Source organism: Colossoma macropomum, unplaced genomic scaffold (genome assembly GCF_904425465.1).
Source record: "Colossoma macropomum unplaced genomic scaffold, Colossoma_macropomum, whole genome shotgun sequence".
Classification (NCBI taxonomy): Eukaryota; Metazoa; Chordata; class Actinopteri; order Characiformes; family Serrasalmidae; genus Colossoma; species Colossoma macropomum.
The window spans coordinates 28244883-28269180 of NW_023494788.1; the positions used below are offsets into that span (position 1 = coordinate 28244883).

Genomic DNA, 24298 nt, shown 5'->3' on the forward strand with positions numbered 1-24298 from the left:
TAAAAAACATGATTAAAACAATAGATTTTAAAAGAAGATTCATTACAATTAAAAATCAAAATGAAATTACAATAGGAGCTAGACATCTGAAGTGTTTTAATGTCTCTAAAAGCTGCCTCACAAAAAGCTGTTGCATAAAATGGTTAGGGCTATATTTACTTTGTACACATCCTGACCCTTGGTTTCCACCAATATAAAAAAAAATCAGAACTTTTTTTTTCTGTTATTTCTCTACAATGCACGATTTCACATGAAGCCACTCTGAATGACTGTTTACATCACCAAAATTGAATTATGGACATGAAAATCTTGAAAAATCCATGGCATGCTCATTTAAGTTACTAGGCATTTGTAGCTTCAACTATGGTGGAGTCTCCTACAGGTTACCATACCAGTCTAAATGTTTTTACTACTATTACAATTGGACTCTCTCTGTCTCAGTCCTAGACACCATCAAGGATGTGATTTATACACTTGTTTCAGTAGAAAGTACTTTAAGCAATGTACTTGAATATTGATCCCATGGTCAAGTTCTTTCTGCTGTATGTGAAACGTTTTACTGCTGACATCGCTCCTATAGTTAGTCTGTCCAGTCCTCAGCAAGAAAACCTTCATATGTGTGTGACATTCTCAGCTCTGCAGTGTATAAAGTCTCTGGGCTGAAGCCGCAGCCACCCTTTTCCCTGTTGTCAGACAGCTCTGGAGCAGCCATGGCTATGCTGAGAGTGTCGTCGTACCGCAGGCTGTTTGAAGAGGAGCAGTGGAGCCAGACTGCAGTGGTCAGTCAGCGCTGTGGAGCCCAGCTCCTGCGCTCTTCTGGCAGGTCAGTACCTGTGGAACAGCACATGCACTCTTACTTTTCACAGCTACGGACACTATGCAGAGAGAAGTGGATTTCATGTTGTGGCAGTGTTTGGATTTTGGTATAAAAAGAAAGTGACTTCAGTGTGTTGCTATGGTAATCTAATTTTTTGCCAGTGTTCTCTAGCGTTTCTCAGCCTAATGTCTATCTGCTGCATCTGCAGAATACAGTCAATTAACTTGGACAATAATTTTTATGCTTTTCCCTGTTTTTATTGAAAGAACAGGAAGTCCATTGACCAGAACCTCACTTGTTATAGGAGCTAAATTGCCGGGAAATTGTTGTCCATGGTAATCAGATGCAGTGTATAGAGATTAGGGTAGAAACGTTTGCTTTCCTTTAGGAACATCCCTGTTTATCATTTGAGGTGGCTGATAAGACAAAAACACTTTAAAGCTTTTACAAGTATGCATTATAATAGTGAGTTGTTTGGAAGTTTGCCAACAGACGGCAAAGAACCAGTGGTGCCACGTTTCAAAAAATACTATGAAAAACTATAAGTACTATGACTTATTTAATGAAATCCAATTAAACAGGGCTAATTATGCTCTCTTTTTAATTCAACGTGTAGCTAGTCATTGTACTTCAAGCACTGACAATATTCACAGTATGCTTAGAAAAGCAAGTTGCGATGTAATGTGATGTGATAAATTATCCTGATAACTAGTTATATTACCCACCCCTTATTTTAACTGTTGTGCTGTGCAAAGAACAGTACACTGTACTTTTCAGTACTGTAACTGAATGTAATGACAGGAAGAGAGTTTAGTATGATATATTTTTTTTATTTGCACTTCCATTGACTAAATGTACTTGTAACCAGCCATGTCAGATGACAGAATTACTAGAATGGTCCGGCTCTTTCAATTTACAAGCCTTTTCTTGCTTGCTCTTGTTCTTTATTTGTCCATGGTTTAAAAACAATGGCGCATAGTCATATACAAAAGTTTGAACACCCTTGGTCAAATGTTTTGTTGATTTTCTAGATGAGAATAAGTTAACACACCTCTACAAAGAACACACTAAAATATTAAGTTTTAGTGCGTAATTTCTTTTTATTTGGTGATTTTAACATATTGTAGAAATAGAACAATATAATACAATATAAAATGTGCCACAACTTTTGCACAGGCCACATTTTGTTTTCCTTTTTTCCCATTAAATTCAGCAAGTAAACAGTAATTAGAACAGTAATTGTACATTAAAATGATGACATTGTGTTTGGTAGGGGTGGACTGTTGGTGATGGAGTGTCCTGAGCCGGACTTTGCTGCAGCTCATGCTCTAAACAGGGAGGGTGTGGTGCAGTTTGCCCGAGAGCGCTCCATAATCGCCGCCCTCAACGATCGCCTGGCCGGCCTTATCGATGTGGTGAGACTGGGAGAGGCAGCACTTTGAGGCTGGGTGTAGAATAGTTTGCTCACATATGAAATGCTTCACACGTCACACACCCTCAAGGCTCTTCATTCCATCAGGCAAAGAGAGTCAGGAGGGCTTATTGAGCAGCTGTGAATGTAATGGCTTCTGACTATGTGCCCTGATTATCATATTATTCATATATGATGACTGCTGAGTTCACTCGTTAGAAGGAGAGGTCGGAAGAGGTTAATTAAACTGCATTTTTCCAGGAACACTTTATGGCAATTGCTATTTGCACTGCTGTATGTGCCTTTTTAATCAGTTTCATGCACGATGACTCCCAAAGGGTCATTCCTTTCCCAGTACTCATATAGCTGCATGTTTTATGTGTGTGTGAGGTACGCTGTCTGGAGGAGGAGAATGAGTCTCTGGAGGTTCAGATCATTGAACTGGAGAAGAGACTGGGAGCCAGGCCGAGCTCCTCCACCTCCCTCAGCGTCAGCCGCCCCACGGACTCCAGCTTGGAGGCTGTCATCGAGAGACTACGCAGAGAAAAGGTAATGCAGTAGGGGTGGGCAATATCACAATATGTTATCAATATGTTAAAAAAAAAACACCTGACCGTCAGACAACAGCCACCATATCGATTCTTAGGGTGACAATTGTGCAGTTTAAAAGAACTGGAGTTATAGTGAACCTGTTTGGAAGAAGATGCATGTTTGTTTTACCCTCAGTGCACAGTGAAGAAGATAGTTAGAGGTAGATGGTAGCGTTTTGGGACCACCGTGTCTACAAAATAGCAGTTAGATGCTCCTCTGTGCCAACAAAGGCATGCCAAAAGAAAGTTTTCTTTCATCTAACCACAAACGTAAGTGCCTGGATTTCACAGGGCGCTACTGGAGCTTAGACTGGAACCATGTTCTGTGGTAAGATGAAACAAAAATAGAGCTTTTTTGTAACAAACACTGAAGGTGGTTATATAGAAAAGAACCTCATCCAACGGTTAAGTATGATGGCGGATCTGCGATATTTTGGGGTTGTTTTTCCTCCAGAGGCCCTGGGAACCTTGCTAGGATACATGGCATCATGGACAACATGAAGTACAAGGAGATATTAAAGTGAAAGTCTGACTGCCTCTGCAAAAAAGCTAAAACTTGGTCATGGTGGGCACTTCCAGCAGGACAATGATCCAAAAAAATTCAATGTTCAATGACCACAGAATCCAGCTTTTTACACCTGTGGAGTGAGCTGAAGAGAAGGGTCCAAAAGAGAGGACCTAGGACCCTGAAGGATCTGGAAAAACACTGTATTAAGGCATGGTCTCAGGTTCCTTGCTGTGTGTTCTCTTCTCATTAAGCATTACAGAAGACTCTTTGCTGTTATGTAGACAGAGGCTGCACGAAGTGCTAAACGCAGAGGTGGCAAAATTATTAAACAAATCGTTGTTAAATTGATCAGGGTTTTTTTGTTTTCTAATACTATTCCATTATTTCTAATACTATTTACTTTAATTAAAGGATAGATTTTCTGTCATATTTTCATTATAACTATAATTCTGAGCTAATTAACAAGACCTTTTTATGTCTCTGTCTTTACTAAGGGTGCCAATAATTACAGAGCTGCTGTATTTCAATAGTATCAAAACAACTGTCATAAAGATTTAGCCCAATTGTAGAGAACCTGTAAATAACAAATAGAATATAGTAACTGCATAAACTACTTATTAACAAGTAAATTGGACGTCGGCTCATTCTTATTTTATTAATAAGTTTATTAATTGTTTGATTTCTTTTCCTCCTTTCCATCTTCATTCGACCACTGTATTTTGTTTTTATGGCCAAAATAGCCAGTTGGTGTATGGAAGTGCAGGTTGCGGCTGTTAGTATGACCGAGTGAAGCTAAAAGAATGGCAATAACAGGAATGTTACGAGCATAAACCTCTGAAGAAAGCATAGTGCTTTAAATTACATATGACTGTTGTTTATTATCCGCAGGTTTACCCATTATATCCTCTGTAACGGGATATATTCTGCCCTCACTAGACTAGGCTAAGCAGGTGTTCAGAAAACTTACTGGCTAACAGGCTAACGATCCAATTCTGAAAGACTGAGACATGCAAAGTAAAAATGTTTCTTGCATGCCCACTGGATCAAAATCAAGTACAGTGAGCTAACCCCGATATGGCGAACATACAAGGAGCATTACAATAAAGCTGATTTTAAAAATAAATAAATAAAAAATAACTTAAGCGAGTAACTTACTAAGTGTCAACAGCTACAAAGCAAAATAACTAAACAGCCCATTTGGCCAATTTAGGCTTGTACTTTTATAGTTTCATACAATTAACAAAAAAGGAGTCGGTTATTTATATGGCAGTGTGCAGTGCAATTATTCAGTCTAACATTCCCATGAGCTTTTTCAGTTCATGTAAACATAGACAAACAAATTGGGTATGCTTATGTGTTTTCGGTGATGGAGTCTGCAAATGAATGCCCTTAGGCAACCCATGTTGTCGGGCTGGGTCTTATATGGGGTTATTTTTCTATTTATCTATTTTCATCAGGAGAAGATTTTATGCGACACAGAAGAGCTGAAGAAAGAGCTACGGACTGTGCAGATGAAGTATGACAAGGTCGTGGAGCAGCGGAGTCTCATCCAGCTGGAGCGCGAGGATGTTGCCGTGGTAATGCTGTGGAGGCATAAGCTTGACTCTATATCCAGTAGTATTACATGTCATTCATACAAGTCTATTATCCATAGCCTTAATGCAGTGGTTCAAAAAAAAATAATGATCTTATGCATTTTTCCATGTAGTTGATCAGACAGTACATGTTTGGTTTCTGAGGTTTTGCATGAGGCTCCAGTGTAGCTATATAGCTAACAAGTAACAGAAGCTCAAGGCCACCAGTGTAGCGTAATGCTAATTGCATGCATACATCACTACACACTTGTTTTAAACCTCACCAAGGCACTAATCTCAAATAGAACTATGTGGTTTATGTAGAGACAGTAACCTGTTAGTAGTGAATGAAAATAGGTTGTTTTCTCATGGTATTATTTGTTACACAATGGCAGAACATTTAGTAGGCTAGAAACTTTACTTGTAAATCACTTAGAGCTTAACTTATGTTAATTATAGAAAATATGGAGAAAAATGTAAAAATAAACCAAAGAAATTATCAAACTGTTTGAAAATACACAAAGAATATGCAAGAAAAGACGGAATAGGGCTTTATATTGACGTGATAAAATGGTCTCTCTATATACATGCTTCATTTTTGTTTTGCCATGGCTAAATCTGGCAACCGCTGTTCTTAGCTATGCAGTAAACTTTTGTCTATTTTTGTACGTAAAGGTTTGTCATACAGCATCAGAAACCTCATTAGTAAGTCTGTTTGGGATTACTTGACAATTTCATGTGAATTTTCAGGCATTCTGCATAATCCTATAGTGGCTATTACTTCGCCTCATTGCTCCATTGCAAAGCTAAAGAAGCAAACTTCAGTCTCCAGACTTATCTTGGCAGATTGTTTGGGGTAAGAGAAACTATGTAAAATTAATTATCAACCACACTTGTCATTTTTAACAAGGCCTTAGTGATGTCCAGTAAGTAAATGATTCTTACCAGTAGATGGCAGTGTTAGCCTGTGCGTTGGGATCAGCGACATCGCCCTGCCTGTGGCCTGCCTCCAGTAGAGAAGACTGACTGCCTGCTCCAGGAGTGGCTCAGCACAGCTGCTGTTTCTAGTTCTGTTCTGGAGGATGTTGATTAGCAGTCTCACGCTGACTCTGGGCCAGCGGCCACACTGAAACACGAGCTGCCGCCTGCATAAAGCGGCCTGTCACTCCACACATGTCGGCGCACATCTCCTCCAGTAAAAGAGCAGATGTGGGAAAGCTGTTACTACGTCTCATAATTCACTCATTCAGGCTCTCATATCTCGCTGCCAGATGCAGTACGGAGTGGAGCTGGGCTGAGGTCTGAATGGAGGACAGCTGAAGAGAGAGAGAGAGAGAGGCGGCTATAAAATACACTGAGAATGAAAGACCTGGTGGAGACTCAGAGCAATGAAAAACAGAGGCGGCAGGGGTTCAGCCATACTGAACGTTTGAGAAATGGGTTAAATCCCCCTTATCATAACAACACCCGGTAATTAGGTTTGCTGTCTGCTTGCTGAAGAAAGTAGGGACATACTAGAGAGACAGAAATTGATATATTTAAATTGTAAAAAGGGCAGTATATACCATTTTAATACACACAGCTGATCCAGTCTTTCTATGAAATGTCAAATTTCAAACGCATTTTTTCTTGCTGATTTTTTTTCCCCATCTCCTGTTTGAAGCTGTCATTGCCTTAAAGATTTAATGACAGCATTCAGCTGAAATTGAAAACATGGCTGCAGGCACCGGCCTGGTTTGCATTCAGGCTGCTCACATGAGGATGGTGCTGAAGCATAGCAGCAATGAAGAGACAAGCTAATCATAAAGGCTTCAGCCCCAGCACTAAGACAGTGTCTAGACTCTCTCCAGTACTAGGCTTGTGTTCGGATTGAGATAACGGTGAAGAAGTGCCCCCTGTGCCAGCTCAGGGCTGGGGGTGGTGGTGGTGGTGGTGGTGGTGGTGGGTGGGGGAACGCGCTTCCTCTGCTTCCTGCGGCCTGCCGCCACACTGGCACATTCACATGCAAATGCTGTTCGCTTGGAGTAATTGAATTCATTGCCAATTAATCAGGCACTTAAGAAGCCCAGATGAGCTAAATAAAAACGGCTCTGTCTCGCACGGGCGGAGGACAGGCTGTGTGCGTGGCTCCTGGCCATGCGTCCAAAGCTCCTCCTGCTTGAGCTGCCTGCATTGCAGTGTGCAACAGCAGGTGGTGGAGAGGTGGTAGCTCAGCACTAGGCACAGAGTGATGGTGGAACTGATGATTGTATGTGTTTGAGTGTACAATGACTTGCTTGCTAATCTCTGCTGCCTCCTGCAGGAGGTTGATGAAGTCACTGCCGACTGCCTGGCACTCGGAGAACAAGTGGCCATCTATGAAGAGCAGCTGGCTGAAATGGAAAGACAGCATGAGTTGGTAAGAAGGCACTGAACAGCATAACGCATATATATATATAGATATATATATATATATATAATTAATTTATTTTTGTGTGTTATTGTCATGTCAGGAAACTACTACAAATGATTAGGATTCCAAATGAGGGGAATTGGAGGGAATGCAAAGAGTCTGTTCTACACCATAATCTCAAGACATCAGAAAGACATCAGTATTGATAATATTCTGGACCTTAGCAAGGACATTTTGGGGTGTTAATGTTAGCTAAATAAGCTTAGCTGACTAAGTTATACCTGATTCTCCCTTGTCAATTCATTTGGGTAGATGTTTTGGCACTGACAATGTTGTTTGATTTGGACCTGAACGTCACTATTTGGAATTGAGTCCAAAGCTTGGAAGTCAACTATCGATTCCCAAATGTCCAGATTCAAAGAATCATTTCTTTTTAGGAGCGACTCCCAGTCCTAACCTACTGACAGTAATTCATCACACAATAAATGTTAAACCAGTAACAGTTGCTAAATAGTGCAGAACTAGAGGAGAGCACAGTGGAGCTGATTATACTAGTGCTAGTTAACAGGCTAGAAACTTAGCTCAACACACCACAGAATAGATTAGATTCTGTTCTTTAATCTGACACTCGTCACTCGACTTCACTTGATCAGTCTTTACTCTCTAACCATGCATATGTTAAACATATGTTGTGGTGGATGGAGCTGTTTTAATCTGCTTGCTAGCCTTTGGTGCTAACAAGGATAGTGTAATGAAGCAAGAGTAGCTAAGCTAATAGCCCCACACAAGAAAACATCGTTTTTTTTTCCCCTTAATTTGAGTTTAAACGGGGGTCAGTGAAGCTTCAGTAAGCCAGAATCAAACCTGTGCTGTGGTGTGTTAAGCTGCGGCATGCTAAACTACTATTACCTGCAGAGAACAGCTCTACAGACCATATTTGAAGTTTATTAGACATACTTTTGACACCATCACAATTAAATAAACACCATTTGTCTATTTTAGCAAACTACCCAGTCCAAACACCTCACATATTTCATTGGGTATGTTACTGCTTGCTCTATAGCTCTAACTTTTCTGTCACCACGTTTTAATCCTCTTATATTAGCATATGTTAGTATATTGAACGTTAGGTTGAAGCTTATTGGTAGAAAACTAAGCCCCATAAAATGCTTTTTTATTGACGTACTGAGGCCGTGTGTTCAATGGAAAAATGTGAACTTTGTACTGTGTAACACATTTGACACAAATACCAATCTATATAATCATAATAAGCCACCCAAGAGGAATCAACCATTTAAAGAACATGTTTTGCGTGCAGGGAGTCTCTAAGACCAAAGGTCTTGAGGTTGAAATAATAAGCAACATGTGTAAACATCCCACTAAAGATTATATATAAACATATGTAAACATGCCAGTAAAGATTATAAGATCATGGTAAAGCTAGTTCCGCTATTACTGTTCAGCTTTGTTTTGTAAGCCCTGTTCAAACAGTAGATGATTGTGTGGCATTTTCTCTAATTCACATTCATTACGCAACATCTAAACTCTAGTAAGTGGTGGGTAGCACCCTCAAAGCACCACGTACAGTGAAGCTGTTGTTTCATTAGACAGTAAACCTTAATGTGGTGTTAGACTGAACTATATGTAAGATAACCACTTGCCCATCCACATGTCCAAAGAATTGGCTACTGTGCTCAGTGGGCACTCTCATCAGCTGTTAGCGCGCTCCATTACAGGGTGACATGAGAAAGAGTGAGCGAGAGAGCTGATAGCAGCCAAGAGCTGGCCTGGGCGAGTTAGATGTCACAGATGATGGAGCTTTTGGCCCACATAACAAGAAAGAAGTCTTCTTTCTATGTCTCTCATTCTCCTTATCTCTGCCTTGCTTTCTATACCTTTTTTCCCCTGAACCCCCTCCCTTTTTCCTCTATCTCTCTGTTTCTGTCTCTCCTAGGTTTTCTCTCTACCTCTCATCATCCTTATCTATACCTTCCCTTCTGCACCTTTTTTCCCCCTGCACCAGTTTTCTCTCTCTCTCTTTCTCTTTCTGTCGCCCCACCTCTCATTCTCCACCCTTATTCCCTTTTCCCTCCAGAGGTGATAGACAGCCCAGTCCCTCATATCAGCATTGGGAGCTAGGGGCAGAGGAGCGCTCGAGGCACAGGAAACTTCATCAGTGTGTGTTTTTCTCCCCGCATCGCAGTGGCATCCCACATTTAACACACTCCCTTAGCGCCACGCTCCATAACTCACGGCCCGAGAACTGTTCTGGAATATTAAATGAAAACAGACATGCAGTTGTATATAATTGACAGCTACCATTATCGGGATATTCCAAACACCTCATACTCCCCTGATGAATCTGCTGCAAACTTATTATTAATGTTTAGGGGTCCAGACTGAGTGCTGGTTTGCATATTCTTTTCACGAGTGCTGCATTCAGGCAAGATTAATGAACATGGCATTCTTTCTTAGAGGACCACGTATTGCAACTTGAAGACAAACATGTAACCTCTTAATGTTGCGTTGGTCCACAGAGGGTTGAGAGCCTGTCTGAACCTGAGACTGGAGATAAAGGAGCTCCTACTGTGGCTTTGCAGTTCCCCTCCATTGACATCACTCCAGCCGTCATGGATATCAAGGAGTACTACTGCCAGCTGGCTGAGAGCCTACAGGTACATTATGGATACATTTATAGTCTGTTCTACGCTGATACTAAGACTTCTACACCTTCTACAGTTGTTCAGTCTTTTGGCGTAATACCAGTGCAGGTGGGCAGTCAAACTGGGGCAGCAGTGTAGCAATTTAGCCCCTAGCCCTTAATGTTTTCATTGGACCCTTTATATTACTGCATGAGTGCAGTTTTTCACCTATGACTCATGGGTAGCTATGGTAATAATATACTTCCTAATTAGTCTACATTAGGACACAAATTTGGTTGACATATAGCTATAGCCATTGGTGACCCATGATTATTAGAGCTAGGCCTTTGGTGAGGCCATAAATGTCAAAAACCAAGAAAAACAAAACACTTCTATGGAAGTGTTAATTTCTGCTAGCAAATTTCTAATAGTGTGTTAGCGTTAAGCTGACAGAGGGGCACAAAATTTTTTAGCTATTCTAGATTAATCACAGACAGCTGAGGCTTGAAAAAGACATTGAGTGTTTTATTTGAAGCCTGTAACAGACGTTGACACATTTCTGTCCTTATATGTAGCAGTTTTACAGTGACTCTGCCAGTAGAGAGCCCTGGCACAGAGCTGCTGCTGTTTAGCCGATGTTTGAAACCTAGTTAGACTACGGCTTGTGTACGGAATCAATGGCGTGAGTTCCAGATGGTCTAGGATGTGGTTTGTTTGTTTGTTTTGATTTTTTTGTAATCCATTGTCTATTGTGAATCAAAACATAATGGGTTGATTCAGCTGTCAGTTCCTAATTATGTTGCTAATTAATTTAATGAGTAAAGCCTTCTGTCAAGCTCCTGAAGGCATAACCACAGGGTAAAAAATCCTGATTGGACAAGTTTCCATTGTGAGGTATATGATTTTAACCCTTTTGTTTCCAACCAAAACTTGGAAATGAAATAAGAGTGTTACTACAATAATTGCAGAATTTAAATAGAGAATAAATAAGCATACTTTGATGTTTGGGGACATTTCTTCTTATGGGGGCATGTCTCTTTGTTCTGTGGCATAGTTTCTTTGCACTATAATTAGTTCATCGCACAGATCTGAAATACACAAAATCAAAAGGTTATGTTGTTAGCATACTTATGTAACAATGTTTATTAAATAGAAAATATCTTAACATGCAAAATGCTCTACTGTCACTCCTCACAAGCCTTCCCACTCTCCCCACTGTATAGCCAGTGTTACAGCACTCAGCCGCACCCACAGACCTAAACCTGAGCTTTCACACATTTTGGTAGGATCAGCGTGTGTGTTTTCTTTCCCACTTCACCCGTTCTAGAGGAGCTCTGTCCACTGCTCTTTTCCAGCACAGAGCTTTATTGTGTGCTCAGTGGCTTATGAGAAGAGGGGGCTCTTCAAAGGTCATCCTCTCACGCCAGTGCCCTCTGACCTTGCCTGCCCCAAGAATGGCTGCTCTCCACCGGGGTCACAGCCAGTAATCACGGTTCTGGCCTCCTTCCCAGGCTCCTTGGCGGCATGGGCCTAGAGAGGGAAGAGAGCTGCTGCACTGGGAGGCTGGCTTCAGGAGAGTCCAGAGCAGTGTGGCCCGCAGGGCAAAGTTGGCCAGTGTGGACATTTAATTTGGCCAGCCATAAAGTTGACCTAATCCCAGCCCCTCACCCAATAATACTAATGTAGCCATGTATTTGGTACTGCTGCACATACAGAACTTTGAACACTGGCAGCAGAGAGATATAAACTCAAGAAATCAAGACTCATAAAAGTCACAGTGTGCAATGCGCCACATACAAAGCGGACGTAGTATTTCTATGCAGTACTAAACACTAAATCTCTGTTCCACAAACTAAATAAAAGCACCTGAATTCCACATTCTGCGTGCTTTAACTAACAAGCCTAGTAGCTAACTTCAGCCCAGTAAATGTAATGTTAGGCTACGTTTGCTAAACAGAATATCTCATGAAAGAGACGAGCATTTCAGTGATGTTAAGCACAGAGTAGTAATTAATGTCATACTGAGGGAGCAATTCAATAATGAAATGAGAACGTTACTCCATCCAGTTGCCCCAGGGAGGATAAAAATAGTGCATAAGACGATGCTAAATCTTTTCTTATGATACTTTCGAGCATTGCAATTCCAGAGTGGGTGCCAGCCAAAAACATGTTTTATGGAGAAGCCTTCAGCCAATTGTATATCAGATGTTACCAAATAACCACTAATTGATAAATAAAGAGGTAATATGAAGTTATTTTTAGTTTATTATATTAATTGTTTGGTGACTCTAGTAAATAATTATAAACATTCATTTTTGAACTCTGTAATTTCTTTTATTCAATCATTCTTTTGATTCAGCAATAGTTTCAACTGAAAAATAAATATTACAATAATGTAAATGAAAGCATTTTAATGTTTCACTGGTAATTTTCAAATTCAGGTTTCTTAAGCCGTTATTTAAATTTATTTTTGACTGGAACAGAAACATAGTTGTTCGGTTAGTCAATTAATAAAAAAAAGAAGTATTTGTAAGTTGCAGTCCTATTATTTAGCTCTTTGTGGAGACCAAATATCCCTAGAATGATAGACAACATAGATAGAACAGAAAGTAAAATTTTTTATAAAATTTGAGAGTTTTGAAGTTGTGAGAACATTTGGTTAGATGCAGGAAGATTGGATTTTTGTTTCTGAGGTTAAGGCTGTGTACTGTAGCTGCATTTAGCTACAGTAATTGATAGAACTGAATGGAAACATCCCTCAAAGAAATGAATCTCACAAAGAAACTTTTGTGTGTGTGTATGACAGAGATTTAGGTCAAGATAATGACATTAGCTTTTGTACTGAACACTTACCTTAAACTCTTCTCGAATTCCTCCCTTTTCTTCATTTTGTCCACCTCTCTCTTGTTGTGTGCCAGCTGGACCCAGGGTCTAGTGCTGGGTCTGGGCCTCATTACCATTGCACAAGGTACAGTTGTCTCATTCACAATTGATTGTGATTGGGTCTTGGACTAATGATAATTACAGGCTGATTTTTGGCTCATCACAATGACTTACCTGATGGCCTTCATTTGCTTTCCTTTCACTGTTATTTATTCTTGTGTTAATTGGGAATGAGAGTGAGCTAGTGTAAGTGGAGATGAATTATCAGTCCACACAGTTCTCTGTATACACCAGAGTCATTTTGTGCAGTGGGTCAATCTGAGTGATTGGGCTGGACTGATGCGGCACACTTGTGTTGTGTTAACAGTTTGAGTCCAGGTCCTCTGCTGTTGCCGCCATCACAGCTGGAGGAGAGGAGAAGGGGAAGCAATTGGAAAAACTGACCAGAGGGGAAATAAAGGATGTCTCCAAAGTGACTGACGTGAACGCTCTGAAAGATTTGGTGAGTGACTCTGCACTTGAGCCAAGTGGCCTTTCACACAAATGATTCCCCTGATGTGGAGCCCACCAAAGCTCCTGCTGGTTCAGCAGCGGATGGATGTCTGTCTCCGTCTCGGGTCTAATGGTGTAAACGAGTGGCTAGGAACTATGAGAGGTGAGGAGGGGCTCCTCTGTGCTCGGCCGTCAGCGAGAATGACAGGCAGGGAATAAGACGGGAGTGTTCCTGCTGACCGAAGTGTTTACACTCAGAGATAGCGCTGGGAGATGTGAGGGTTGCAGTGTTTATCTCTCTCACTGTCTTCCATTATGAACAATACATTTCATAGTCTGCCAGCACACGCTTCTCCCCCCAGTAAACTTCATAAACTTCACACATTCCAACAGGGTCTCAGGAGAGGCACGGTAATAAAACCTCACCTGTCAACTGCACTTTCTCACTGAGAAGTTTTTTGTTTTAAGGGAAGGAGGAAGAAAGCAGAGGAGAAAGTAATAACACGTTAGTGTGCTTCACTAGGGCTACAAGTATTAGTAAGAGATCACCCTTCATTTACTTAATTTCATTTTCAGTCAGAACAGCAATCAGGTACAAGTTATTCATTTTTAGGAGATATTTTTGATTTGATTAGATATCATAGGGAAAAAAAACAGGTTTCCAAAACTGATAGACATGGAACACCTTCAAAACTGTCTTCATCAGATAAACAGTGCTTAAAGCTTTAATCTTTGAGAGAGGAGAAGTTTAAGCATAACTTTTGTTTCAAAAAATTGCCAGGTGTTTCTGTCCATCCTTCTTCTGTGAGAACAACACCATGCGTCTGAAAGGATGTTTAGCTGTCAAGAAACTGTTTTTTTACAAGAAGAAATAGACAAAAAAAGAAAATGTGCAAATCAAACAAAGAAGCTGCTGGCATTCTCCCAACAGTGCTCCGCCCAAAGCTCAAACCTCAGACATCATTGAATGTGTTTAAGATTACTTAGATCTTAGATTACTTAGAGAAGCAGAAAACACAATGAATACAAACTTCTAAGACTGATCTTTTTGGGGTATGGAAAAATATCCCTGCAAATTTCTATGCAAGTCTTGTGGAAATAATGAAAAATGTAAAAAAAAATGCAATAAAGGCAAAGGTTGGACACACTAAATGAGATTATTCTTTTAAATATATACTTTCTCTTTTTTCTAATTCTTAAAAATAAATAACTTGTACTTAATGACTGTCTTGCATGGAAATTAATAAATGAAGTGGAGTCTTTTGTACAGTACTGTGCATGCAGTCGTTCTAACAGATGCCTACAAGAAGTTTTTGGGGATGATGCAGCTTCTGTTGCATTGTTGCACCATAAAAGCAGAAATAGATGGTGGCAGCATTATTGGCAGCAAAGGGAGAAGAACAGAAGTGGGCATAATCGTTGGATTACTCGATTAGTTGATAGATTAATCACTTATAGAAATAATCATTAGTTGCTGCTCTACTGCTCACGGAGAAAAGTTCTCAGAGAAGGATTTCACAATGACATGATTAGGAACCATTCATCGCCCTCAGTTTACATTCTAGAGGGCAGGAAAATCATCAGTTGGTCACAGCTGACACCTTTTCATTTGCAATAACAAACACAGCGGTTTGGTTCTAATTATGCCGGCTGTGGTCATACCCTACTCCGAAAATAAACGGTTCCTCTGAAACTGCACTGCCTGCACTCATAACACCGCGTGTTCTTTCTTAATCTGCAACACGCGAACCAGCATGATGGACAGCCTGCTTTGCTTTGCTCCGTTTCCTCTCCTCCACTCCTCCTTCTCGCTCGCCATCTTGCCCTCCTTGCACTCGCACACTCCCATTACTTTCTCCTTCTCTCTGCTTTCACCCATCTCGCATCCTCCTTATCTCTAGCTCGCTTTCTGCACCTTCTTTGCTCTGTATCCCATCTCTCTCCCTCTGCTTCTCTTTCTCTGTCTCCCTCTTTCTCTCTGTCTCTCATCCTGTGGTCAGTGATGGATGTCTGCAGGCTGGTTTCTCATACAGACATAGCTTGGCTAAACAAACAGCTCATGGTGAAATCAGGCCTGTTCTGCTCTGCTTGTGCTGGACTTTATGAAGGAGGCATTGCTGCGTTTCTCCCTGCCTGCACAGACAAAGGGCAGACAGCCAGACCTCACCAATCACACCTGAAACCCAAAGAAGAGCGACGGCCACCTCCGCCGGGCGGCTCATCAGCCCGTTAATAAGGCAGCTCAGAGCCTCCTGTGATCTACCTGAAAGAGAAACAGAGCCCACGCTCTCCATCCATCTCTGCCAGCTGACTGTTTAGCTTACCTGATTACAGTAATTACTCACAGCAAGGGATTGCCCAGAGGTGGGGCAGACAGCTCTCTGCGTTCTGTTTGTTGTAAGGAGGATAGGCAACCTGAAATTCCAGTGGGCTTCATATGCACATGCATGCCATCGCACTGATAGAGTAGGCATCACTCATTGACAGACAAACTGCATTGTCAACACTGTATTGCTTTGCACTCCATGCATTAGCCTAACTGTATAACTAGGACTGAGCATATGGCCAAAACATCAAATAGTATATTTTTCCATATCATTCATTATTAGGCTTAAGCCAATTGGCAATAGTATCATGAATCACTGGGAGGTTCCATCTGCTGTGACTGCCAATCATGTTAGGTGAATGAAAGTGTCAGAAAACGTGATGCTTGTGCCTTTACCACCATTAATCCTATTTGTCTGGCTGTCTTTGAATTCAGTGTTCATATCATTTTCTTGTGTGGCTTCTGTAGCAGCAGTGGGCAGCATTTTTTATGTTTTACTTTGACCATGCTTGTTAAAAAACATGCTGCAGCCTTCCACAAATGGCACGGCTTCCCTCACAAAACATGAATGGGGTTAAATGATTGTGCTGTTGTGGTTACATCAAAGTTAATAACAACAAATAAGACAAAACCTTTTATCGTTATTAATAGCCTAGTAATGATTATAATAGGCTACAGCAACAGTAAAAGAAAGCTACAATGTAACAGTAGCCTGACTTCATAGAACAGAATTAAATAGAATAGAATAGAGTCTTTGCATGTCTTTGTGTGTGCATGTCATGGTCCTGTATAAATAAAGTGAAGTAAGCTTTAACCATTATGATTTTAACAAGGTACGATTCATACAACCTATAGCAAAAACTGCCAAACAATCCCAAGAACCACCAAAGCATACCAAGAACAAAGTTGGCTTACATGTTTCTGAGCAGAAACTGAAGCGTGTTTATTTTCTCTGTTTTAAGAAGAATTTTGTGAGGTGTTACACCACATAAGCTGTCGTGCTTTATTTTATTATTTATTTATTTAATTTTTTTTTTTGGACAGTGGCTCTGGCTTGTCCGCCCCACACAGTGACAGATCCATGATCAGATGATAGTATATTGTACACAATCTCACAAGTGTATTTGTAATCAAAAATGATTGATGATGATGATTATGTGCATTTCCTAAAGCTCTTCCATAAACCTAAAGTGTTTTTTACACACAAAGAAAAGGAAAAAGAAGCCTTCACTAGTTCCAAGACCTTTTCCTCAAATGTATTGTCTTTTTGACTCTCATAATTTCTCTGGTAATTTCAACACTGAAAATAGTGAGCTAACTCTCCTAGCTGCCACACTTGTTTGTGCTGTTACAAGGGAATGGGTAGACTTCTTCTCCCTCCTCATCTAGAGAAATTTGACATTTAATCCTTGCCATTCATACCAGACTAAGAACAGCAAAATCAGTTTATCAAAAGATACCTACATTGCTTATCATCTACATAAAATGGATTCAGTAATCACTGTTATGCTTTTACTGCGTATAACCATTTGAAATACATCCTAATGTCTAGATCGCAGAGCTGCAGAAGGAAGTAGCTGAGCTGGGGAAGTATGGTGAGGAACTGGAGGCAGAGATTGAAGCAAGGAGAGAGGCTCATCTTCTGAAGATAGAGGAGCTGGAGGTAAGGACATTGACCGTTACAATGATACCTTCCAGACTGCTGTGTTCTAACAGGAACCAGCTGCTTATACACAGTGTCTGTTTAGGCCTGCATCTGCCAGCTGGAAGATGAAGAAGCTGACCTGCAAGGGCAAATAAAAGAGCAGACTGAAGACTATGAGGAGCTGCTCAATGAGAAGATGGCACTGGACATAGAAATTGCTGCCTACAGGTAACACTAAGTATGAGTACTATAATAGTGAATTAGTCTTAGCGTTACAGTACTAATATTTTCTTAGGTACGATTCCTCACAAAGAAACTCACCCTCCTCTTTAAAGTGCAGTAGTTACTGTTTACAGTACGGTATCTTTTTTCCATCAAATATGAGGAAGCATCCAAGTTCCTGCGGTGTTAAAATGAGATTCCCAGTAGGGAGAGTGAGAATAGGAAAGATGAGGTCATTGTATAGGAGAGCACCTGAATAAACCACTGTTTGGATGAAGGCATTCCTAAGAATAACAGTCGTGCTTCCGAAGCTGAGGTTGATCGCAGGAAACAACACCCATCTGCAGTCGTAGAAACGGTGATGCCATTTCCTGTATCCTTGAAGGCGCGTGCTTCCACACCACCTTTGCATTGTGAATGGCTCACCTGCTGGTATGCAGCGTGACGCACGCAGCCCTTTGTGACCTCCTGCAAAAGGAGTTTGTTGCGGTGACCCTCAGACAGTAGCAGAAGCATGCTGGAGGACCCTCCTCACAGGATGTGGCCAACTTGCACACAATGGCTCATTAATATGGACGGGGGAGCTTGCTTGTCCGGGCCGGCAGCCTCCTCTCGCACCAGCCAGATTGTTCGTGTTACAGCTCTGTGCATATTTGCACTGACATAAGAAAACTTTGTGTCTCTGAAACTTTATAAGAGAAGGACAAAACGTTTAGAGCATCTGTTAGTTAAAATTAAAATAACTTCTTTTGGTTCATTCCTTATAAACGAAGGAAAGAACACAACACATAAGGCTTGCACTTTCTAATTTACTTTAACTTTTTTTTTTTTTTTTTAATAATAGCAACAATATGCAGCTTCACCACAAAGCTGTACTAAACTCGTGTGCTCCAAAGGCAGGCTATTAAAAAAAAAAAAGCCTGTCATCCATGAATAAAAGCATGAATAACTTATTTTGCCTTTGTCTTGCTTAAGAGAGCTGCTGGCTCTGAAGACCCCAGTTACACCATACTGCTATTTCCAGTGAAATTTCCTGAAAGCTGTTTGACTAAAGGCACGTCAGCATGGCTGTCTGCCCTGTAACGGTCTTTTCAGTTGAATCAGCAATATTTCCAGTGTTACTCAACACTTGTACACCACTGTGCGTAGCTAACATGAGCAGTGGTCTTAGGCAAATAGGCTCATCACACATAGTATCATAGTAGCCTAGCATAGTAGTTTAGTTTAAATTCATCATCTGTGTAGTCTGAAAATTTCATTGTTTGCAAAGTGACAGTAAACCGTTGATATTTGAATATGTGTTAGGGTTAGGATTAGGGTTTAGGGTTGCAAAGCTACAGTAGACTGTTGACATTTGAATGTGTAGTCTAGAAACAATATATGTGCCAAAAGTTGTGGACACCTGCTCATCCAGTGTTTCTTCTGAAATCTAGGGTATTAACCCCCATCTTGCTAGTTGGCTACTGTAAAAATTTGAAGGTAACTAATAACAATGACTATCACATGCTGTCAAATTATAAACATTTATGGCTCTCTGGGTAAGTGTGTTTTGCTGATAACTGGATGCCCATTGGGGTTCTAATAAGTTACAATATAAATTACAGGTAAACTTCTCAGCAATTTCAATCTAGGAGTCTGTCTCATAACACAGTGTTTCTTGCTTACCCTGCTTACTTTACACTTAGACACCTAGTTCGATCTAACCCTGGTGGCAGTGGCAACAGCACTGCTTTTTTACCATAATAAGGTACTCAAAGCAACTGCTCTATGTTCAAAGAGATTTAGAAAGAAATGGCCAAACATGGCCATAGAACGAGGCTGCAGCATCAAAGAAAAGTTAGGTCTGAAAAGACACGAACCAAAGAAGTGACCGTGGATGAACAACGTGCCCTTTTTACAGCAAGGTCAAATGCATTCTGGGTGAAAAGCCCAGCTTATCACTCCTGTAATACTGGCAAAGGAACTGAAACCACCAGGAGCGGACCTGCATTCATTGGCAGTCATGATTGTTTACCTCTGGGTGAGCATGCAACATGAAGCATTGATCTGTTCAGACTAATGTCTGATATAGGTCACATTTAAAAGATATTATGAATAGCCTAACAAAAAAATCTGATTTGGTGAGAAAATCACATTTGGGCCACATGTGTATGAATATAGCCTTAGTCAGAACGCTTGTCTAAGTTCAACATGCTTTGTTAGACAGACTCTAGATCCACTACTTCTTGTTGTTTAACTATAAAATGGCACAATGTATAACATTAACATTAACATTAGTGGTAGAGTAATAACCCAGAAATTGTTAGCGGTCTTGGTGGTCGTGGGGCCCTAAGCAGCTGCTTATGTCACTTATTAGGTAGAGCCAGCACTATTTGCTGCAGTAACAGTCTTCATTCTTCAGGGAAGGCTTTACAGTAGTTGTTGCTGTGAGGACTTGATTGCGTTAAGAGGTTCAGACTATATGTGTTTTTGTTGTTTTTAATGGATGGGATGTGTTTTGCAAGCTGTTTTTGTGCACTGGATGCCTCGCATTCTATGTGCTCTGTTTTGTGTGGAGTTATCCAGGCGCCCTGAGTTGAGAAAAATGAAACCTAAAGCGGTCAAACAGCCTATGTCTTGATTGTATTTTCAACCAATCAGATGAAAGGTAAGGTGGGACTTAGGTGACAGTTCTTATGGATGAGGGATTAGTGATTGCAATCCACTATGGATTGAAATCACGACATGAAAAAAAGTCTTTTTTTTTGCTTGTTTTTGCTAGCAGCACTACACTGGCTCGTTAAGCAGTAGTTCAAAAAGCTGCCTGTACATTATGAAATGGTAAAAGACTATGTTGTGTGCCGCATGTTTTTCCATCTTCAGAAAAATGCAGTGAGAACCCCACCTTAGTGAAGTCAGGCATTACTGTTGGATGATCAATTCTGGATCAAAAACATCACTCCAACTTATCCCAAAGGTGTTTGATGATGCTCCATCACAGTCTTATGCTGGAGGACGTAATTCCCCTCTAGACGATGCTTGTCATTGGACATTGGACTTGTCATTGGTTGATCTTAGGCTCATTTGGGGCTGCTCTAGTGCTCCACTCTATTGAAAATGCTTTTCTACGGTTATTATAAGCTGGGTGTGCAATTGAAGGAGCTGATTTACTAATTAGGACAGCTGTGTGGATACATTAGAACACATAGTGTATGAAGTCTTTTGTTTTAGACAGCTGTTGGCTCTAAAGACCCCAGTGACACCATACTTCGGCCACTTTCAGAGTGGTCACTGTGATTCTGAGCCTACAATAAGATTCTGGTTTATTTGAGTGGACTTTCACTGCCCTAACACTGCTCTGGAGAAGGTCAAACTTAGCGGGTGACTGAAGTCAATGTTCTGGAATGAAGTTTGAAACATTGCTCAGCCATGAGTGTCCCTTTGCCCTGGGCTAGGATGGAAAAAACTGCAATGTGACTTGAGTTGTTTCACTTCTTTCTATGTCCCAGGGGTTTGGTGGAGGAGGAGGAGGAGAGACTTTGCTACCTGTGAGTGGACGAGAGTGGGGACAGAGAGAGAGAGAGACCCAGACACAGACGCTCTCCTGTGGATTGCTGCAGAAAAAGTGAAAAGCTAATATAGACTTACTTCAGCCGTATAAGTGAGTCAGACAAGCTAAAAAAAGGCCAAGCATCAGACACACAGCCATTTGAGCAAATGCAGACCTCCAACAACAGATAAATGGCATCTGGGCTGTCTTTCCAGACCATTGATAATGCTTGTAACAGTCAGTGGCATGTAATCTCAGGTCCTGAAAGACAGTCCTGACAGTGCCATGTGGCTGTGGTGGTGGGAGGTTCTGTATCTGTATCTAGGATGAGCATCCAGAATTTTCAAGGCAAGAATCCAGTATCAGGGTTTCTGTCTGAGATTATGCCTTGGAGGTCTATAGGTCAGGATCACTGGCCAACTCACACCCTCCAAACCTCCTACAACACAGCTCATGCGCACACACCCACTCACTTACTTATGGTTCTGTTGAATCGCCTGCTGATTCTCATCACACCACACTCAAACTCTGACCAATTACAACCTCTTAACCTTTGCCCTAGTCTGCACTGTCCAAAACACTATTGGATGACTCCTGATAATAAGCCTTGGTTGTACACACTCGAGCCCTGAAGCAGTCTGTTTCAGGGATATCTATTATAGTGTCCATTATTTCATTTAATTGCCTTGTTTTGAAGTGAATTCATGTTTTTATTTCTGCATTATTCAGTCATTGAGATGTAAAAGTCATTCAGAGTGGTTTGATATGAAATGGTTTATTGTAGAGAAACTTGCTAACTTCTGGAGTTCTTTACAGGCTGCTGATGGGAATCAGAGATTGTGGTGTCTACAACACAAAACACAGCAATTTTATTTGGTGTTCAAAATGACCAGTGAACCTAGGCTGGTAATGGTAAAAATAGTGTTAAATTTGGGTACTATTTGTCCTTACAATGATCTGCATGCGTTTTAGCCCAATACCTAACCGCAAAACTAGTGTAAAACAGTGTTTCAGCCTTCAGGCCACATATCTGTAATCATTTTTGTGTAATAACTTTTGTGATGACTTTACATCTGTATGTTTGGTTCCTTTAATCCAGATTGTCCACATGGTTGCATCCTAGTTCTTGTTCACGTAGCGTTCACGCTCACATATTTGACGCTGAACCAAAAGTTGTAAACACACATGCAGTTATAAGCAGAAAAAGTCACAGCTGATTGGGCAGATTTTTATCAGAATCAGATTTCTTGTATGTTGACACACACAAGGAATTTGGTTCCAGCTGTTCATGTTTATGACATATATCTGGCAATCTTTTGGAATCGTGCTGTACTCTAGACTAAATGAGTTTGTAGATTTTATGTATGCATTACTGTGGTTTTCCCACAACATGGAGTAAACTGACAGTTTTGAATAGCTTACTGCTTTTATAGTGGAAATTTGGCACATTAATACATAATATAATTGTTTGTGGTTATAGACCTCTGAAGTCATGCATCTAGTAGGAAAAAAGATGGAATTTTTCAAAAATAGACGATTTTGCATGCTGTAGTAAACAAAAATGTTCCCAACCTTTTATTCTGTGTACATTATCCCCCCTACCCCTCTCCCAACTGTGACCAGATCTGAATTATGAGGTCACAAAAGTTTGGCTGCCCCTCATCAAATTAAGTTCTGCTGAATTTTTAAGTGAAAATAAGTACATATATATACTTATATATCTTATATTATATATTATACTTATTTTATACTTATATATCTACTTATACTCAATATTTCAATACTGTTTGTTTGCTAAATTTAACATGCTGAAAAAATAACGTGAAATGTGGACTGTGCAAAAGTTATGACACATTTGCTATGTTGTATTTTTTTCCCCAGTATGTTAAACTGAGCAGTAATCATGCATTAAAATTTGCAGAAAAATGTCATATTTAAGTTTGTTTCCTGTAGAAAATGAGTTAATTTATTTTTACTTAGAAAATTACCGAAACACGTAATTTGACAGGGGGTGTGAAAAGTTTTCATATGACTGCGTGTACTACAAACAGGCTAACAGTCTTGGTCACTGAAATGACATGGCATGAAAGAAACTGCTGTTAAGCTATAGCATTATAAAACAACACCAGCTACTCAAACTTCAGACTTCTACTGCCAAAACAACTTTGCTACCACACTTGACAAAACTTGTGATTCTGTGCACAGCAGTATTAGCTTGCTGGTAGCAGTACTGACCTCATAATTAAGAGCATCTGGTGATGCTCAGAGGAAAAATGTATGGCGAAACATATCAATCAGCTTGACAACTTACTGCAGAATGACGTCATGACTTTAGAGGTCTATATGTGTGTATATGAAGTATAACAGCCACTTTGAATGTTCCTCAGTCACGTTTTAAAACTGACCCTATGCGTTTTTTGTAATAACCGAGTCAGAGCTCATGAAGAGATAATAAAACACATCCCTGTGTCAAAACAGCACCAGGAAATTCATCTGCCACAGGTAGAAAAGAGGGTGTCTAGAGAGGAGATGACTGTTCATTCTCTGTATGGTCCTTAAAGACGTCTTTGGCCCGTTTTGCATTCGTGCTTCAAAACAGACTGCACAGAGTCCATCTGGAAGCAGTCTGAGACTGACATCCTTAGGGGGTTTCGGTCAGCTTATCTGGTGCACACCACGGTTCACATTTGTACTAACAAAGTGCATACTGGAGCAATCACATCAGGTAAATTTGCCAAATATGAACACATCGTTAGAAATATTAAATGGTTCCTATCAACAAGTTCTCAGTGACTCAGTAAGTTTCTCGAAAACAGCACATTTCACATTACAATTTGGCAGACCTTTTGAAAAACTGGTGGACTTCCCCTTTAAGGATCCCCTTACATACTAATAGTATCTTTCAATAGGCTTGAGCATTTTTCCTGACTGTTTAAGTGTCTAACATAATGAGCTTGTTAAAATCTATGATTAAATCCTTTGCTCTGTCTAATTCATTCTCTGTGTATTTCTCTATTTTCCCTGCCCACCCTTTTTTCTTTTTTTCTCCTGAGGTACCGTCCATGCTATGAATTGTCTGTCTCCACCTTAAGCTATCTCTTAGGAGTCTCATAAATGTCCTTCCTTTAACCCAGCTTGAGTTATGCCCTTCATACTTCCCTCATTCATCCTTAGACTTAACTTCATGTGTAAGCACTCTGTGCTATCAGATAACCTTATCGAGCCATTGTGTTAGCTCTGCTGTTTAGGTTAAAAAATGTTACTAAT

The 24298-nt window shown here is 40.4% G+C and overlaps 1 protein-coding gene across 1 annotated transcript; it reads left to right on the forward strand.

The window, feature by feature from the left end:
* Positions 1–686: 686 nt before the first annotated feature.
* Positions 687–22479, forward strand: vimr2 (vimentin-related 2). Its single transcript, XM_036569019.1, has 10 exons — positions 687–823; positions 2091–2232; positions 2619–2777; positions 4784–4903; positions 7203–7298; positions 9830–9967; positions 13185–13319; positions 17188–17298; positions 17384–17508; positions 20991–22479. The coding sequence occupies exons 1-10, from the start codon at positions 711–713 to the stop codon at positions 21031–21033; spliced, it is 1182 nt and encodes a 393-aa protein (XP_036424912.1). The 5' UTR covers positions 687–710; the 3' UTR covers positions 21034–22479.
* The last annotated feature ends 1819 nt before the right edge of the window (positions 22480–24298 follow it).

Coding starts and splice junctions, on each gene's coding strand:
- vimr2 (XM_036569019.1), top strand. CDS start 711: ATGGCTATGCTGAGAGTGTCGTCGTACCGCAGGCTGTTTGAAGAGGAG. Junction 824..2,090: donor CTCCTGCGCTCTTCTGGCAG/GTCAGTACCTGT, acceptor TGTGTTTGGTAG/GGGTGGACTGTTGGTGATGG. Junction 2,233..2,618: donor TGGCCGGCCTTATCGATGTG/GTGAGACTGGGA, acceptor TGTGTGTGTGAG/GTACGCTGTCTGGAGGAGGA.